The 13,918-nt window shown below is 44.7% G+C and overlaps 1 protein-coding gene across 2 annotated transcripts; it reads left to right on the top strand.

The window, feature by feature from the left end:
• The first annotated feature begins 834 nt into the window (after positions 1-834).
• On the top strand, positions 835-13,358 carry errfi1a (ERBB receptor feedback inhibitor 1a). 2 transcript variants are annotated; one of them, XM_063215730.1, is made up of 4 exons: positions 835-1,014; positions 6,821-7,021; positions 8,192-8,271; positions 9,583-13,358. In XM_063215730.1, exons 2-4 carry the CDS (start codon positions 6,870-6,872, stop codon positions 11,037-11,039), a joined length of 1,689 nt encoding a protein of 562 aa, XP_063071800.1. In that variant the 5' UTR covers positions 835-1,014; positions 6,821-6,869; the 3' UTR covers positions 11,040-13,358. The 2 variants fall into 2 exon arrangements, with proteins under 2 accessions (XP_063071800.1, XP_063071799.1); XM_063215729.1 differs by having other exon boundaries at positions 835-2,466.
• The last annotated feature ends 560 nt before the right edge of the window (positions 13,359-13,918 follow it).

The raw sequence follows: 13,918 nt of genomic DNA, 5'->3' as shown, positions 1-13,918 counted from the left end.
ACGGGCAGCAATATGGACCCCACAAATCCATCCCTGGGAAATATACAACAGTGATAAATGGCCAGGAGTGTTTGCTGTCCCTGCCTTCTTTATCTGCCCTCCAGCCACTCTGGAGACCATGTGCTGATCCTACACACACGCATGCACGCACACACACATGCATGTGCACGCATGCACACACACACACACACACACACAAACAGACAAACACACACACACACACACACACACACACACACACACACACACACACACACACACACACACACACACACACACACACACACACACACACACACACACACACACACACACACACACACACACACACACACACACACACACACACCTGCCCATCTCCTTGCTAAAACAAGCAGGATTTACAGATACACTTCCAACACAGCTCAGTGTGAGCTGTCAGATTAATTGATTCTTTTAAATCTGTTAATCATCATCAACACCAACACCAATATTATTATTATTATTATTATTATCATTATTATTATTATTATTATTATTATTATTATTATCATTATTATTATGTGTTTATTATAAATATAGTATATTGCATAGTGGTTAGGCTTATTATCCAATGTATAATAGATCTCGAAAGTTAGCGGCACAAAAGTTATGAGCCAACATGATTTGTGAGTCAATGTGGTAATAAAGTAGGAGGGGAAAGCATTATACTACTACAGCCAGCGATCCGGACCCGAGTGATCCTGTGTAAAAAAAAAAATAAAAAAAGAAAAGAGCACGGTGACTTTAAGCGGGGCGGAGCCATGGAAGTCTTTAAAAGACCTTTGCTTACAGACCCGGCCTTGTTCACGAGTCTCTCCCAAGTAGTGCTGCATAGTTATGAATGCAGTAGTGTATCTCAGCGCTGTAGTGAGAGACCTAATCCTAAGAGAACACACAGAATTTCACCATTTTAAGGCGACACCACAGCATGCGCGTCTGCGCATGATTTGGGAATAGTGCGCGCGCATTGAAAACAACGAGACCCCCCCTAAGGTGAGCACCAGATTGCGATTTAATGAAAGTTACAGTTTGAATTTGAGTCCTCTCTGTACGTTGTTGCGCGCGCGCCCGACAGCTCGCGCATTGGTGCGTGCGAGTGGGTGAGCTTGAGTGTTGGCTGTGTGTGTCTCTCTCTGTGTGTATGACGACAGCAAAGAGTACGATGTTATCAGGGTCTGTGACGGGTCTGTAACATTTCACAAGAGATGGACTTGCATTGGAACATTTTTTACGCACACATTACAATGCGCAATTTTAAGAGAGCAAATTGGACTAATTATTTTTTTCTGTATTTTCTTCTGCTCTGCAGTGATCAGTATTACTTATATATAATGGTACCTTGAAAGTAGTGAAGAAGTAGTGAAGTTGGTCAAAAAGTGTCCAGTGTGAAACTGCTGTCAAAAGTTGAATATGTTAGGGAAGCCCATGTTAACTCCCGAATCCTAAAGCTAGGGCTGAGGAAATCGGCTGTTCGTGTTTCAACAGACAAATAGACTAATAGGCAGCTAAATTACATGTGTTGTCTTTGAATGACTCATAGCCTCTTTGCGGAAGCACACTATTCGTCCCCTATTCAGGGTGTGTGAGTGCTCGTCGCACAGGTAGAGCGGGTATGGTTGCTCAGAAACCGCTGTGGATGTGTCAAACCCGGGGTGTGAACGCCGCGAGGTTACGTATATTGTAGGTTTGTATTCAGGGACCTATTTTGCTCTTTTTCATAACCTCAAACGTGAAAATTATTTAAACGTGGTGACAAAGCCTATAGATGAGTGATTGTGCAATGTAGCTTAATGGCCGGTTGCTTTCTTTATAGGTGTAGGCTATTTGTTGATTTCAAGTGACGTGATGCAGGGTAAATGGTATTTTACAAGCCTAAAGACTATATAGCTGATCAATATGCATGAAGAACACACACTTTAAATGTGCGCTGTTTCCAGCTTTGGGGTCTCCCTCGAAGTAACGCGCGCCGCGCGGAGGAAGCGCCAGACGAGACCGATGCCAGTCCGGTTCCTTTTTGCACCTGTTGCAAGAGGAAGCGACAGTCCCGTGGGGTTCATTATCGCGGATCACGTTGCATCCCCCTTGCAACCCTCCACTGCTCTCACCCCTGCCCCCAGCTCTGCCAGGAAGGCTGTCCCGAGTTTGAAGCTCTACTCCGGACATGGACACAGTCAATGCCGAGATCGTGCAGCGTGCCAGAACGACATGCAAGTTTCCGCTCACCTTAGCCACTTTTTACCGCCTTTTCAGTTGGTTTTGCGAACTGATGTCTCTAAAGGATCGATAACTAACCCACTTCTCCTTAGTGAGTAGGCGCTGGTCAGTTTGTCATGTCATCAAGAGGTACCAGGGATTGGTAAACATTGCGAGCCCTTATGGTTATACGCGGAGTCTGTCCAAGGGAACGCAGGGGATTGCGTAAAAGGAAGTGTTGCTATAGCCTATGTACGTATAGTGCTATATGAAGGCACATTTATAACATTTTATAACACATTATAAGGGATGTGTGTTATAGGCTAGCTTCTTAGTAGATAATATAATTAATTTGATGAAACAAAATGGTCTGCAGCAAATGTCAGTGGTAGAAGTTAAACCGTGTACTAATGCTGAAAGTTTGGAACTTGATAGTTGCCATGTGAACCTTGAGACTTTTCATTGAGACACCCAAGTCAGTTCACACGACAGTGAAAGTGTTATTGAAGACAGCTTCGTATTGGATAGCCTACATATGAGCCTTTTTGAAATTCAAAGTTTTGTTACTCATTCTGTCTGTGAGCTCATTTACAGTTTTCAACTCCAATCTGTTTTTAGGCCTGCTTGTACTCAGGGCCAAATGGCCAAATTCTGGTGAAAATGCTTTGGCTGGTAATAAAGAAAACTTACTAGCCACTTTGACCCATTAGTGAGTGTGTGTTTGGTCAGCAAGATTAACATCTAGCCATTTTGGTTGATGATGGAAAAAGGTTTAGAGCCCTTGTTGTAGACAATGTCAAGCACAGCATTGGCTTTGGTTCATTGTAGACCTCATAGCCTATTAGTTTTATTGGCCTGTCAGTGCAGGTTGATACACAGTTGTGTGCTGTTTGGATATAAATATGTGGCTACACCAAGTGCATTTTCCTGCCAAAAGTGTTTCCCATGGCAGATCCAACTCGTCCTCTTACACTTACAGGTGGAGAGTTGTCGTTGTGGTTGTCTTAATGCCCCCAATATAGCTTTACTGCACGGGTCTGCAATCACAGATTGTCCTTCCACACTGGGAGGCTTGCGTGGAAGATGTCGGCAAGTGTGTGTCATGCTTGTGTCATTCTGATGATCTGAGAACCACAGCGAGGGTAGTTTGCTTGTGTGTTTGTGTGTGAGTGCTTGTATGCATGTGTGTTCGTGTGTGAGTGCTTGTATGAATGTGTGTGTGTGTGTGTGTGTGTGTGTGTGTGTGTGTGTGTGTGTGTGTGTGTGTGTGTGTGTGTGCATGCGTGCGTGCGTGCGTGTGTGTGAGAGAGTAAATGTACAAGTGTCAGTGAGTGCGGGTGGAAGTGCTTACACCATCATTCAGTTCTCCTGTTACCAAAGTGGCCCTTCTTGCTCATTCCTAACCTTGACTAGTGATCTGATGCTTTTCCACCTACCTATGCATTTGCATTCTACATTGTCACTGGCATTGTCCGGCATCGGGTTTCCTAAACTGATGCTCAAATGCTCTGAGAAACTGAGACCTGCATAACAATTTTTCAGACACAGGAGGCAGTGATCTGCCAAGCATGACACCAGGTAAACAGCATAGTGCAGAGCAGTGCCAGCGCTGCTCCACCAGCGCTGCTTCACAATGTTTCTGTCTTTGCAGAAAAGTTATATATTAGAAAGGAGAGGGTTGATTTAATATCTTCTAGTGCAGGGGTGTCAAACTCAAATTGACCGAGGGCCAAAATCAAAATCTGGAGCGAAGTCGGGGGGCAAACTCAAGATTTATAGACTTATTTATTTTTGAAAAGGGACAAAAATTGTGCGCACACACACACTAAATAATATTTGAATTTCACAAATTCCCATCATAGTGTCTGCACATATTCTGATGTATTTGAGTGTGAGCTATTTCACTGGCCTGAGCTCATATTCCTGTGATGCATGAAATTTCATTTTCAAGTCTTAATAAGCCATACATTTATGGTGTATGTGGGCCAACTGTAATACACATTTGAAGTGATCTTGCGGGCCAAATAAAATGACTCCGCTGGCCAGATTTGGCCCTCGGGCCTGTGTTTGACACCCCTCTTCCAGTGTATCTTGTACTCCCTAAGTGTTGAGTTAACACTGCATTTTTACTGTGCAGTACAAAAAATGAGGTGTCAATATTTCACAGTAAACTTACTTGAATACAGATAGGGTATTCACAGCACTGTGGAGAGTCAAATTACTCTAACAGTGGAGTCAAAAGTCAGTGTAAGAAAAAAATTGCAGGTGGCCAGTGCAATTTCAGCTCTCCAGGGCATAATATTTACGCAACATTGAGTGGATTTAACATTTGAAAGAGTAAAGCAGAGAGTAATTCAAACGATTTTTGAGTGAGACCATAGTGAGTGAATTTCAAATTTGTTAGAATTATATCGACACTGTTTTTTTTTTACAGTGTACACCCTTCACCACTTACTTGTCACAGCTGAGCAAACTACAAGCTTTTTCAGATGTCGGTTAGGGATATACTGTGTTGCTCAGTTAATGTATATATCTGCTACTACGCAAATGCCTGGAAGGATTAGCAAGAAAAGTATGTGTAGAAATAGGGCGTTTAATAGAAGGTAGAGTTCAAGTCCAAGTGGTACCTGAGAACAGTCTTAATGCAGTACAATGTCAAATTGCTTAAAGGTGAAATAGAGACTAATAGTAAATACTCCACCTACTCTAAGTGGTGTTTATATTTCTCTTCAGTACACTATGTAACTCAGTTTAATATTAACTCTCTGCTTCGTGGAATGTGATTAATCGATAAACACAATGTACATACTATACAATGCATGCAGGGAGTCAGTGCAAGGTTTAGTGATAGTGTTGTTTGCTGTTAAAATGTTTATTTACTCAACCGCGGCGCAATTATTGGACATGTGCCACTAGTGCTCAGTCAAGAGTGAGATCACTGATGTTATTGAACTGAAACACTTTTAAAAAAAACCTTTGTCAGTGTAAGTTATGTTTTGTCACAACTGCAAAAAAAAACTTTCACCGGACAGTGATAAAATCGTTTTATGTTGGATCACCTTTTAGTTTTTGCCTAAGATTTACTGTCTTAAAAGGTCCACTGTGTTATATTTCAGTTCCGTTGCCAGGACCGGAAAGTGACAAAACTGATACCCATAGTTGTTGTGAGTTTAGCATGTCACAGTGAGCAGGAAAAATGAAAAAAAAGAATCGGAAGTATGTATATCCCCGATAAGGTAGAGTAGTTTAAAAGGGTTCATGATCATGGAGGATATTCATTAAAATGTTTCCCCATTTGCCATGATGTACTATGATGTTTCTGAACAAGCAATGCAAATGGATAAAAACACAACAAAGTAGTACTGTACCTTTAAGCATGTTAAGCATAGTGTGGTCAAGGGTTCTTCCCCTGAGTTTTGTTCATTTCTAGCTGTCATGGTAGCCTAACAATGCTTATTGATATTGCCCAGTGTATGTGTCCGGAGGTCTCGTAGAAACACAGGTGTCTTTGTGTCATGCCAAAAGGATGCTCGTCATTCCATAGGCTGTGGAACATTTGCCTGGTTAACACGATACTATCTTACAAGTCAGATAGTCTGGAGGCTGCCTATGCAATTTCTTGTAGGAAAGGGGTAGTTTACGATTGCCCATGGCCGCTTACATGGGCATTATGAATGCATCATGTGGCATATACGCACTGTATGTAGCCCATAGCCAGACTTTGTGCAAGTTGTATCTATTCAAACAAATGGCAAGCTTCCGTTTGTCAAGTGATATGCATGATTGCCTTTCCACCCCTCCCAACTCGTATTGGCTCCTTTGCTCAGGACCCTGCTTTTGGGGGAGAATCCATTTCAGATCAGAACTATTGTGCAAAGCAGCATGGGATTTCCCAGGCTATGGAACATAGCTCTGTCTTGCCTACCATTCTTTTTTCACAAAGCTTTCAAATTGAGCCCAAAATCTGCACCTGATCGTGTGACGACAGTTTTAAGCCTTTTAGTGTTACATTTTACCATACTAATTCATGTTATGTGTGCCAGTAATGCCACAAATTACGAACACTTTGCCTCTGAGCAAATATACACAGGTAAAGGCAAGTGTTGTGAGAGATTTCCATCCTCATAACTGGTTTACATTCAATAGACAATGTGCACGGGAGAATGCATGCTCTCTTCCAGTCCCTCATGCACCCTGTGACCAGTACCAAGCTGCAGTATGATAATCATGTCATTCACTCACTCATTCACTCACTCACTCACTCACTCACTCACTCACTCACTCACTCACTCACTCACTCACTCACTCATTCACTCACTCACTCACTCACTCACCTCTCTCAGTCCTATGCATGTGACCTTATTTTTAGGGATTTGCTTTTGATCAGAGGGTTGCAGCTTTGAATCCTGCTAAACCTCAATCTGTGGCTGAGGCGTCCTTGAGCAAGTCACCTAACCCGACATTTCCCCAGGGACTGTAACCAAAACCCTGTACCTAAATAACTGTAAATTGCTTTGCATAAAAGCATCAGCTAAGTGTAGCGTAATGTAACAATCTAAGGTACATGTAACAAATTGTAATATATTGTAATCTTTCTTCTTCGCAGGTACCTTTGTGGCGGCAAGCTTGGCGACCCCAAGTGTTTCCTGGCTTTGATGCGACCCGATTGCAGCTGGAGTATGTCCACTGCAGGCCTGACGGCGCAGGAAGTCTGTTTACCCTCGCAAGCACTCTTCCTGCGGGGCAGCCACTGTCACAGCATGGCCGGAACCAAGCCTTCCTGGAACCACCACCATGACTTCGATAAGTGAGTGTCACGGAGAGGGAACGACAAAAACATGTTTATTTGCTTTGTGTTGTCACTTTTTTGGTCTAGAGCGATAAGTGAGTGTCACGAAGAGGGAACAACAAAAACATGTTTATTTGCTTTGTGTTGTCATTTTTTTTTGGTTTGGAGCTACGAACAATTAGTGGACTTTCGTGAAGAGATGTACTGCATAGCCTATGTATTATGCATGCACTATGAGCACACTGACACAAGAGACAGACTGGGTTTAAAGTGGCTGTACTGAAGTCTGCCATTTTCCCCAACTTTGATTCCTGGTGAGATTATGACTTCCAGAAACCATCACTATGACTTCAAGTCGACGCAAGTGTCAAGCAGAGGGAACAACAAAAAACATTTGGTTGTGTCGTCTGGAATTGCAGCATTCTTTAAAAAAATATTTTTTTCAGACTTTTTGAGCCTTTATCCGAGAGGATAGTGAAGGAGTGACAAGATAGTGGGTGGGAGAGAGAGATGGATTAGGATTTGGAAATGACCCCGGTCAGACTCGAACCTTGGTCCCCATAGACATGAAGCCCTTATATGGCCAGGTGCATTAGTACCCTGCGCCACAGAAGCAACATGGGACTGTAGACTGTAGACTGTAGAGGAGCATAGGAATGCACTGTAATGAGAACACAGACAAGAGAGACCGAAAAAAGTTTATCCAAAATGTTGCTCTTTTATTCACTTTGATATACCATGAGCACTGATATGTGGGTGGTGCAACCACGGCTAATGCCATTATTATATGGATGAAAACATCTTTTTGTTTTCACTGAACGTTCAAACAAGCATATTCAGGGAAGCTGACAGGGAGGGGTGGCGGGGGAGTTGTCCCGTGGCCAGGGAAAGAGGGGGCCCAGAATTGGGACCCCATTACATTGTGTGTGTCTAGAGGGGGCCCTTTCAGATTATTTTTCCCCAGGCCCGGTCAAAGCTGTCAGCGGCCCTGAGCATATTCATCGCTTGTACATGAATGACCAATTATTAATTGATTTATGGGAATTAACTGTTTTTGTGCCACCTGAGGTCTGCTATTAAAGAGCTCCATTGACCCATATATATAATGTGTAATGGTAAATGTCTAGACCGTATTGGCACACAGGGTATATACTGGACGTTGGATAACCCTCTTGTCTCCTTTGTCAGTCTGTATTTCAGCATGGACAGCGCGGTGGATTACGGCTTACCAACAACACACCAGCCTCTCTCCCCCTCCTCTGTAGAAAGTAAGTAGCCAGTTCTCTCTCTCTCTCTCTCGCTCCCTTCCTCCCGCTCTTCCTCCCTCTTCTTTGTGTTTATCTCTGCATGCAACTACATACTCATACTACATACATATTCTCTCTCTCTCTTCTTTTCTTTCTCTCTCTGTGTGTCTGTCTATCTGTAAATGTTTTATATAGGGGAAAAATGTTTGCTTTATCGACCCTGTAGACCAGTGTTAATTTCGTCAACCATGACTATGACTAAAATATTTCGTCAATGCCCTTTTTTGATTTTCGTCATTTAGACTGAGACTAAGACTAAATTGGGAAGGCAGTGACTAAAATATGACTAAGACTAAAATTGATTTTCGTCATTGTGACTAAGACTAAGACTAAATTTTAAAAAGCTGACGAAATTAACACTGGTATTAGATAAAATAGAGAAAAAGAGAAACAGTGTGTGAAGAAGTTTTTTTCTGTACAATGTGATATATGTTAAAAAGAGGAGCAGTGTGCGGAGAAGGTTTATTCTGTACAGTCAATGATATATGTTAAAAAGAGAAACTGTGTGGAGAAGTTCTATTATGTACAGTGTTGACTAAAATGACGAAAATGACTAAAAATTGACTAAGACTAAAATTGATTTTCGTCATTTAGACTAAGACTAAGACTAAATTGGGAAGGCAATGACTAAAATATGACTAAGACTAAAATTGATTTTCGTCATTGTGACTAAGACTAAGACTACATTTTAAAAAGCTGACGAAATTAACATTGCTGTAGACATGGAGGTATGCTGAGGGATGTATAGACGTTATGTGATATAGTAATGTCCCCCCCTGCCCCCCCCCCCCCCCCCGCCTGCCACCACCTGATGGTCCTCAGGGGAAGTTTTCATAGGGTTCTATGTGATCTGTCAGCCGGTGACTTGGCTTCCGAGCCCGAGCTAAATTTAGCTTGGGGAATGTTTTGCAAAACAGTGGGAGGTTAGTCTTTAGCCCACCAAGAGAACAAGGTGTGGTCACTGACCCTGAGCGAAGTGGCTTTTCTTTTCCAGTTGGCTGCGGTTTTGCTGGGTTGACATTTAAAAATATTAGATTTGTTATTATTTCATGGGACCTTTTTATGGCATATGGACTGGAGACAAAAATAGAGGAATTTTAATAACAGTTTAATGTGTAAGTGATATTGCTGGCGTATTGTGCTTGTTCCCATAAGATGACATGCTGTTTGCTACCATAAGATGAAATTTAATAATGCTTTTGGCTTTAATAACGCTTTATTTTACAACACATTAATAACACATTATTTTCTTTTTTTCAAAACCTTTTACAGAACCACGATCGACCCTGTCCCGGGGCAGCCCTTTAGTCGCGAAGCTTCCCCCCAAGAAGTTCCGTCCCTCAGCCCTGGCCCTGGCCCTGTCGTCCAGCAGCGAGCCCCTGACGCCCAGCCCCGTGGAGGACGACCCCTTCCAGCGCCTGTCGGTGTGCGACCGCGTCAGCCCTCCGCTCACCCCTAGCCGGGTGGCCAAGCCCCTGCCCCCTCTTCCCTCCAACACCTCCTCCTCCCTCCTGGACCACCTGTCCTCCTCCACTGAGCAGGTCCAGGACATCTTCTTCGCCGCGGACGAGAGCTGCAGGCTGGTGCCGGACGCGCCGTCGTCATCGGGTAGCGTGGCGCCCTCGCCGTTCCGCTACGGCATGCCGGGCCGGCAGAGTTGTAGAGGGCGGGGGATGATTAACTACGCCTACCATGACGGGCCCACGCCACCGGTGCAGCAGCAGCAGAAGCAACCCCAGCCGCTCCAGCCCCAGCCCCAGCCCCCTCAGTCACCCCAGCCCCCTCAGTCACAGCATCCACAGCAGCCCCAGCTCCAGCAACATCCACATCCACATCACCACCACCAGCATCCCCAGCATCAGCATCAGCATCAGCACCAGCCGCAGCAGAGACGGCAGGAGAAGGAACTTTCTGAACGGCATCAGCAGCATCATACTCCACACCAGCACCAGCACCATCACCCACCCCACCACCACCACCACCACCACCACCAGCAACAGCAACAGCAGCAGCAGCAGCCCTCGCAGGACCATGCTGCTGTGCAAGACCGCGCCGTAGCCGTGAGGAAACTACGCCGCTCCCACTCGGGTCCGGCCGGCTCCTTCAACAAGCCCACATCGCTGCGCCTGTCCTGCCACCATCGTAACGCCACCACCAACCACGGCTGCCAGCAGGACGCTGCCGCCATCATGGACAAACCCGAGATCCCCCCGCGCGCCCCCATCCCGCCCCGGCCCGCCAAGACCGCCGACTACCGCCGCTGGTCGGCCGAGGTGTCCTCGGGGGCGTACAGTGACGAGGACCGACCCCCCAAGGTGCCGCCGCGAGAGCCCCTGTCCAGCACCGGCACCGGCAGCGCCCGCACCCCCAGCCCCAAATGCCTCCCCACCTACGTCAACGGCATCATGCCGCCCACGCAGAGCTTCGCGCCCGACCCCAAGTACGTGAGCCGCGGCGGGCTCCAGCGGCAGAACAGCGAGGGCTCGCCGTGCATCCTGCCGGTCATGGAGAACGGCTGCAAGGCCAGCAACACGCACTACTTCCTGCTGCCCCAGCGGCCCCCTTACCTGGACAAGCTGGAGAAGTTCCTCACGGACGGCTCGGCCAGCCGCCGAGGAGGTGGAGGAGGAGGTGGGACGGCCACAGTAGCCTCAATCTCCTCCTCCTCAAGGCCAAACGGGGACGATCAAACCAACAAACGAAGGACGCCGCCTATCGACCTGGTGTAACAAAAACAGGCTGATGGCGTAGTGTTGCCCCCTCTTGCAGGGCAAAAACAAGCATAGCATTTTTTTTTATTTTGGTGTTCTTTGCCACCTCTTTGCGGACCTCTTTTGACATTTCACTGCTGCTCCGATGCAGTTGCTGTGGTTAATTCTACCCTGGTATTTTATGACATTGGGGTATAAATGACGTACCAATTGCAGTTACTGGGACTCATGTGTTGCTGTTGCTAATATTTGAGAAGCACTCTCAATAGGAATAGATGAACGTACGCCGTGTGGATGGATGGACGCATCAATCGTTGGCATTCTTGACTGCGAATGAGATCAGTCTCATCCGGTTATATATGTATCAGATGGATTATTTTTGATATTTCTCGTAATTGCGTGTTCTAGTGCTTCTTGCCAACCCTGTGGTGCAGTTTTTTTTTTTGGTGCGAGCTGGTCTTTCACCTCAGTGTCAGTGTTTTGGATTTGGTAACCCCAGAATGACTTATTTTGAAGTCACATTTTATGGCCCTCCTAAAGAAATGGTTGCTTCTATGTCTAGGAGGAAAAAAAGGATTTTACTTTGTATCTGAGAGCAACAAAGGATCAGTTGTAAGACATTAAGCGATGACGTGCTAAATGAATGAAGTCTAAGGGAAACACGTCTGTGGCTTGAAGGCATTTATGAAGGAATCGTCCAGCTTTAACACCCACACTAAATTCCTGCAGTTCTGTGCAGGTATAGAGAAGAAGAATATTGTCTTTTGTTTCTGCTCTCTTCAAAACTGGTCAAAATGGTGTGTGCGTGCGTGCGTGTGAGCGAGCGAGCGTGCGTGCGTGTGTGTGTGTTATGTGAAATGTACATTTTGAGCCAGTAGTGTCACTATCTTTGTGCATGCTTCCGGTGGGAATGTCTGGTCAGACTGTCGTAACACGTTTGTGAACTCTGTGTGTTGTATTCAATGCATGAACAGCCCATTCATTTAAAAAGCAGTACATAGCTAGTAGTATATAGTACTGTTCTATATACATCATGCTATACCGTGCCCATATCCATGCATAGTACAGAGAGACCTTTACAAATACCGTGCTGTGTCAGGTGTTGCGTAGTCCCAAGCGTTTGCATTCTGTTCATGTCAAGGTAGTTGCTATTGCACAACTGACAATTTACTTCAAAGCTTGTGAATGTGACTTGCATTTGTAAAAGCTTTTTTGTTTTAATTTTTTTTTTTAAGTCCCCTGTTTGTCAAGCTGTGAATAGAAGTTGGGAATAGTCTTGCTATAGTCATGCTACCTCCCAGATTCCTGTTCTGTGTTGCTTTCGGCCACATGTAGCATGTCGATAAATAAATACGGTTACAGATAAAACATCCATCAAAAAATAATGAAGAAAGGTAAAACATATTGTCATGTTTTAAAAAATGTCATACTATCGCTATGGTTGTTTTCCTGAATGTAACAACGCAGTCAAGCATGGAGAGATCTGATGAGTGGCTTTGTGTGAGTGAGTTGTTATGTGTCGTACAGGCTCACCTGACCACTTGTTCACACGCGCACACACACGCACTCACACACAAACACACCTACGCACATATTCATATGGTGCACTTGTACTCTTGACACACACACACACACACACACACACACACACACACACACACACACACACACACACACACACACACACACACACACACTCACACTCACACTCTCTCTCTCACACACACACACACACACACACACACACACACACACACACACACACACACACACACACACACACACACACACACACACACACACACACACAGTCTTTCCGGTTCTGCACATGCATTCCTGTCTGACATGACTGCTGTGGGTGTGGGCTTAGACGTGTAGGCTGCTGGCAGCGAGTGAAAGAAAATGTATTTCATTGTTATATGTTGTTAAAGACATCATTGTGATGTGGTAAATGTAGCAAGTGCATCAAAAGCCCTGGACAAAAAAAGCAACATGGTCTGATCAGGTCAAAAAGTCATTAAGGTTTTCCACTTTGCAAGGAGGAGAAAATCAAACTTTACTGATGCTGTTTTTTTTCATGTAAAACAATGTTTACATTGCTCATTGTGTGTTATTTAATCTTTGCCTTTTTCCATGTCTTACCTAATTGAAATGAAGGCAAGCTCAAGAATAATATACATTCTCTACTGTGGTAAAACTAAGGAAAATGCACTGAGTGTACAGTGTGTGTGTGTGCGTGTGTGTGTGCGTACGTGTGTGTGTGTGTGTGATGTATTTAACATAAATCTGCTATCCATGATGAATTTAGTACTGTCTACAATGTAGTCTTGAAATGAGGAAAACAATAAAATACTTATTTATGTTATCATTCATGTGTGTGGCTGTGTGGTAGTCTTCAGTTTTGTTTATTATGCTATTCATTTGTGTGGCTATAGGCTTGTCCTCAGTCGTGTCCTGGTAGTTCGAAGAGAGACTGCCGGCATATTATTCTGAGAAATCCAGAAATATTGTCGTTTTGCCTGTTCTGTCAGCGCCCACACCTCGCCTCGCTCTGCCTCATTACTATTGGCCCGGGTTCAAGGGAGAGGTGAGTGTGAGTGTGGTGCTAGCGAACTCACACCCGCACACAAGTATACATTACCACCTCTACTTCCTGTTTACCAACACAGTGCTGCTCCTCCAACCCAACCTTTTCTTACCTCGCCCTTACTTCAACCGGAACAAGCCAGACTCTGAAATGGACTGACTGGGCTGGCTTGAGGACTCACCAGGGGCCTATACTACAAAGCTGGTTCAGGATAAGTTCAGGTTAAGCTAAGAGGTAAAATCATCTAATACAAGAGCTTTTGTTATGAAAACGAGGACTCCAGGCTCTTCTATTAGATGATTTACCTCTT

This window comes from Engraulis encrasicolus, chromosome 14, assembly GCF_034702125.1.
Source record: "Engraulis encrasicolus isolate BLACKSEA-1 chromosome 14, IST_EnEncr_1.0, whole genome shotgun sequence".
Classification (NCBI taxonomy): domain Eukaryota; kingdom Metazoa; phylum Chordata; class Actinopteri; order Clupeiformes; family Engraulidae; genus Engraulis; species Engraulis encrasicolus.
This window is presented reverse-complemented; position numbering and strand designations above follow the sequence as displayed.

Coding starts and splice junctions, on each gene's coding strand:
- errfi1a (XM_063215729.1), top strand. Junction 7,022..8,191: donor CACCACCATGACTTCGATAA/GTGAGTGTCACG, acceptor CTCCTTTGTCAG/TCTGTATTTCAGCATGGACA. Junction 8,272..9,582: donor CTCCCCCTCCTCTGTAGAAA/GTAAGTAGCCAG, acceptor AACCTTTTACAG/AACCACGATCGACCCTGTCC.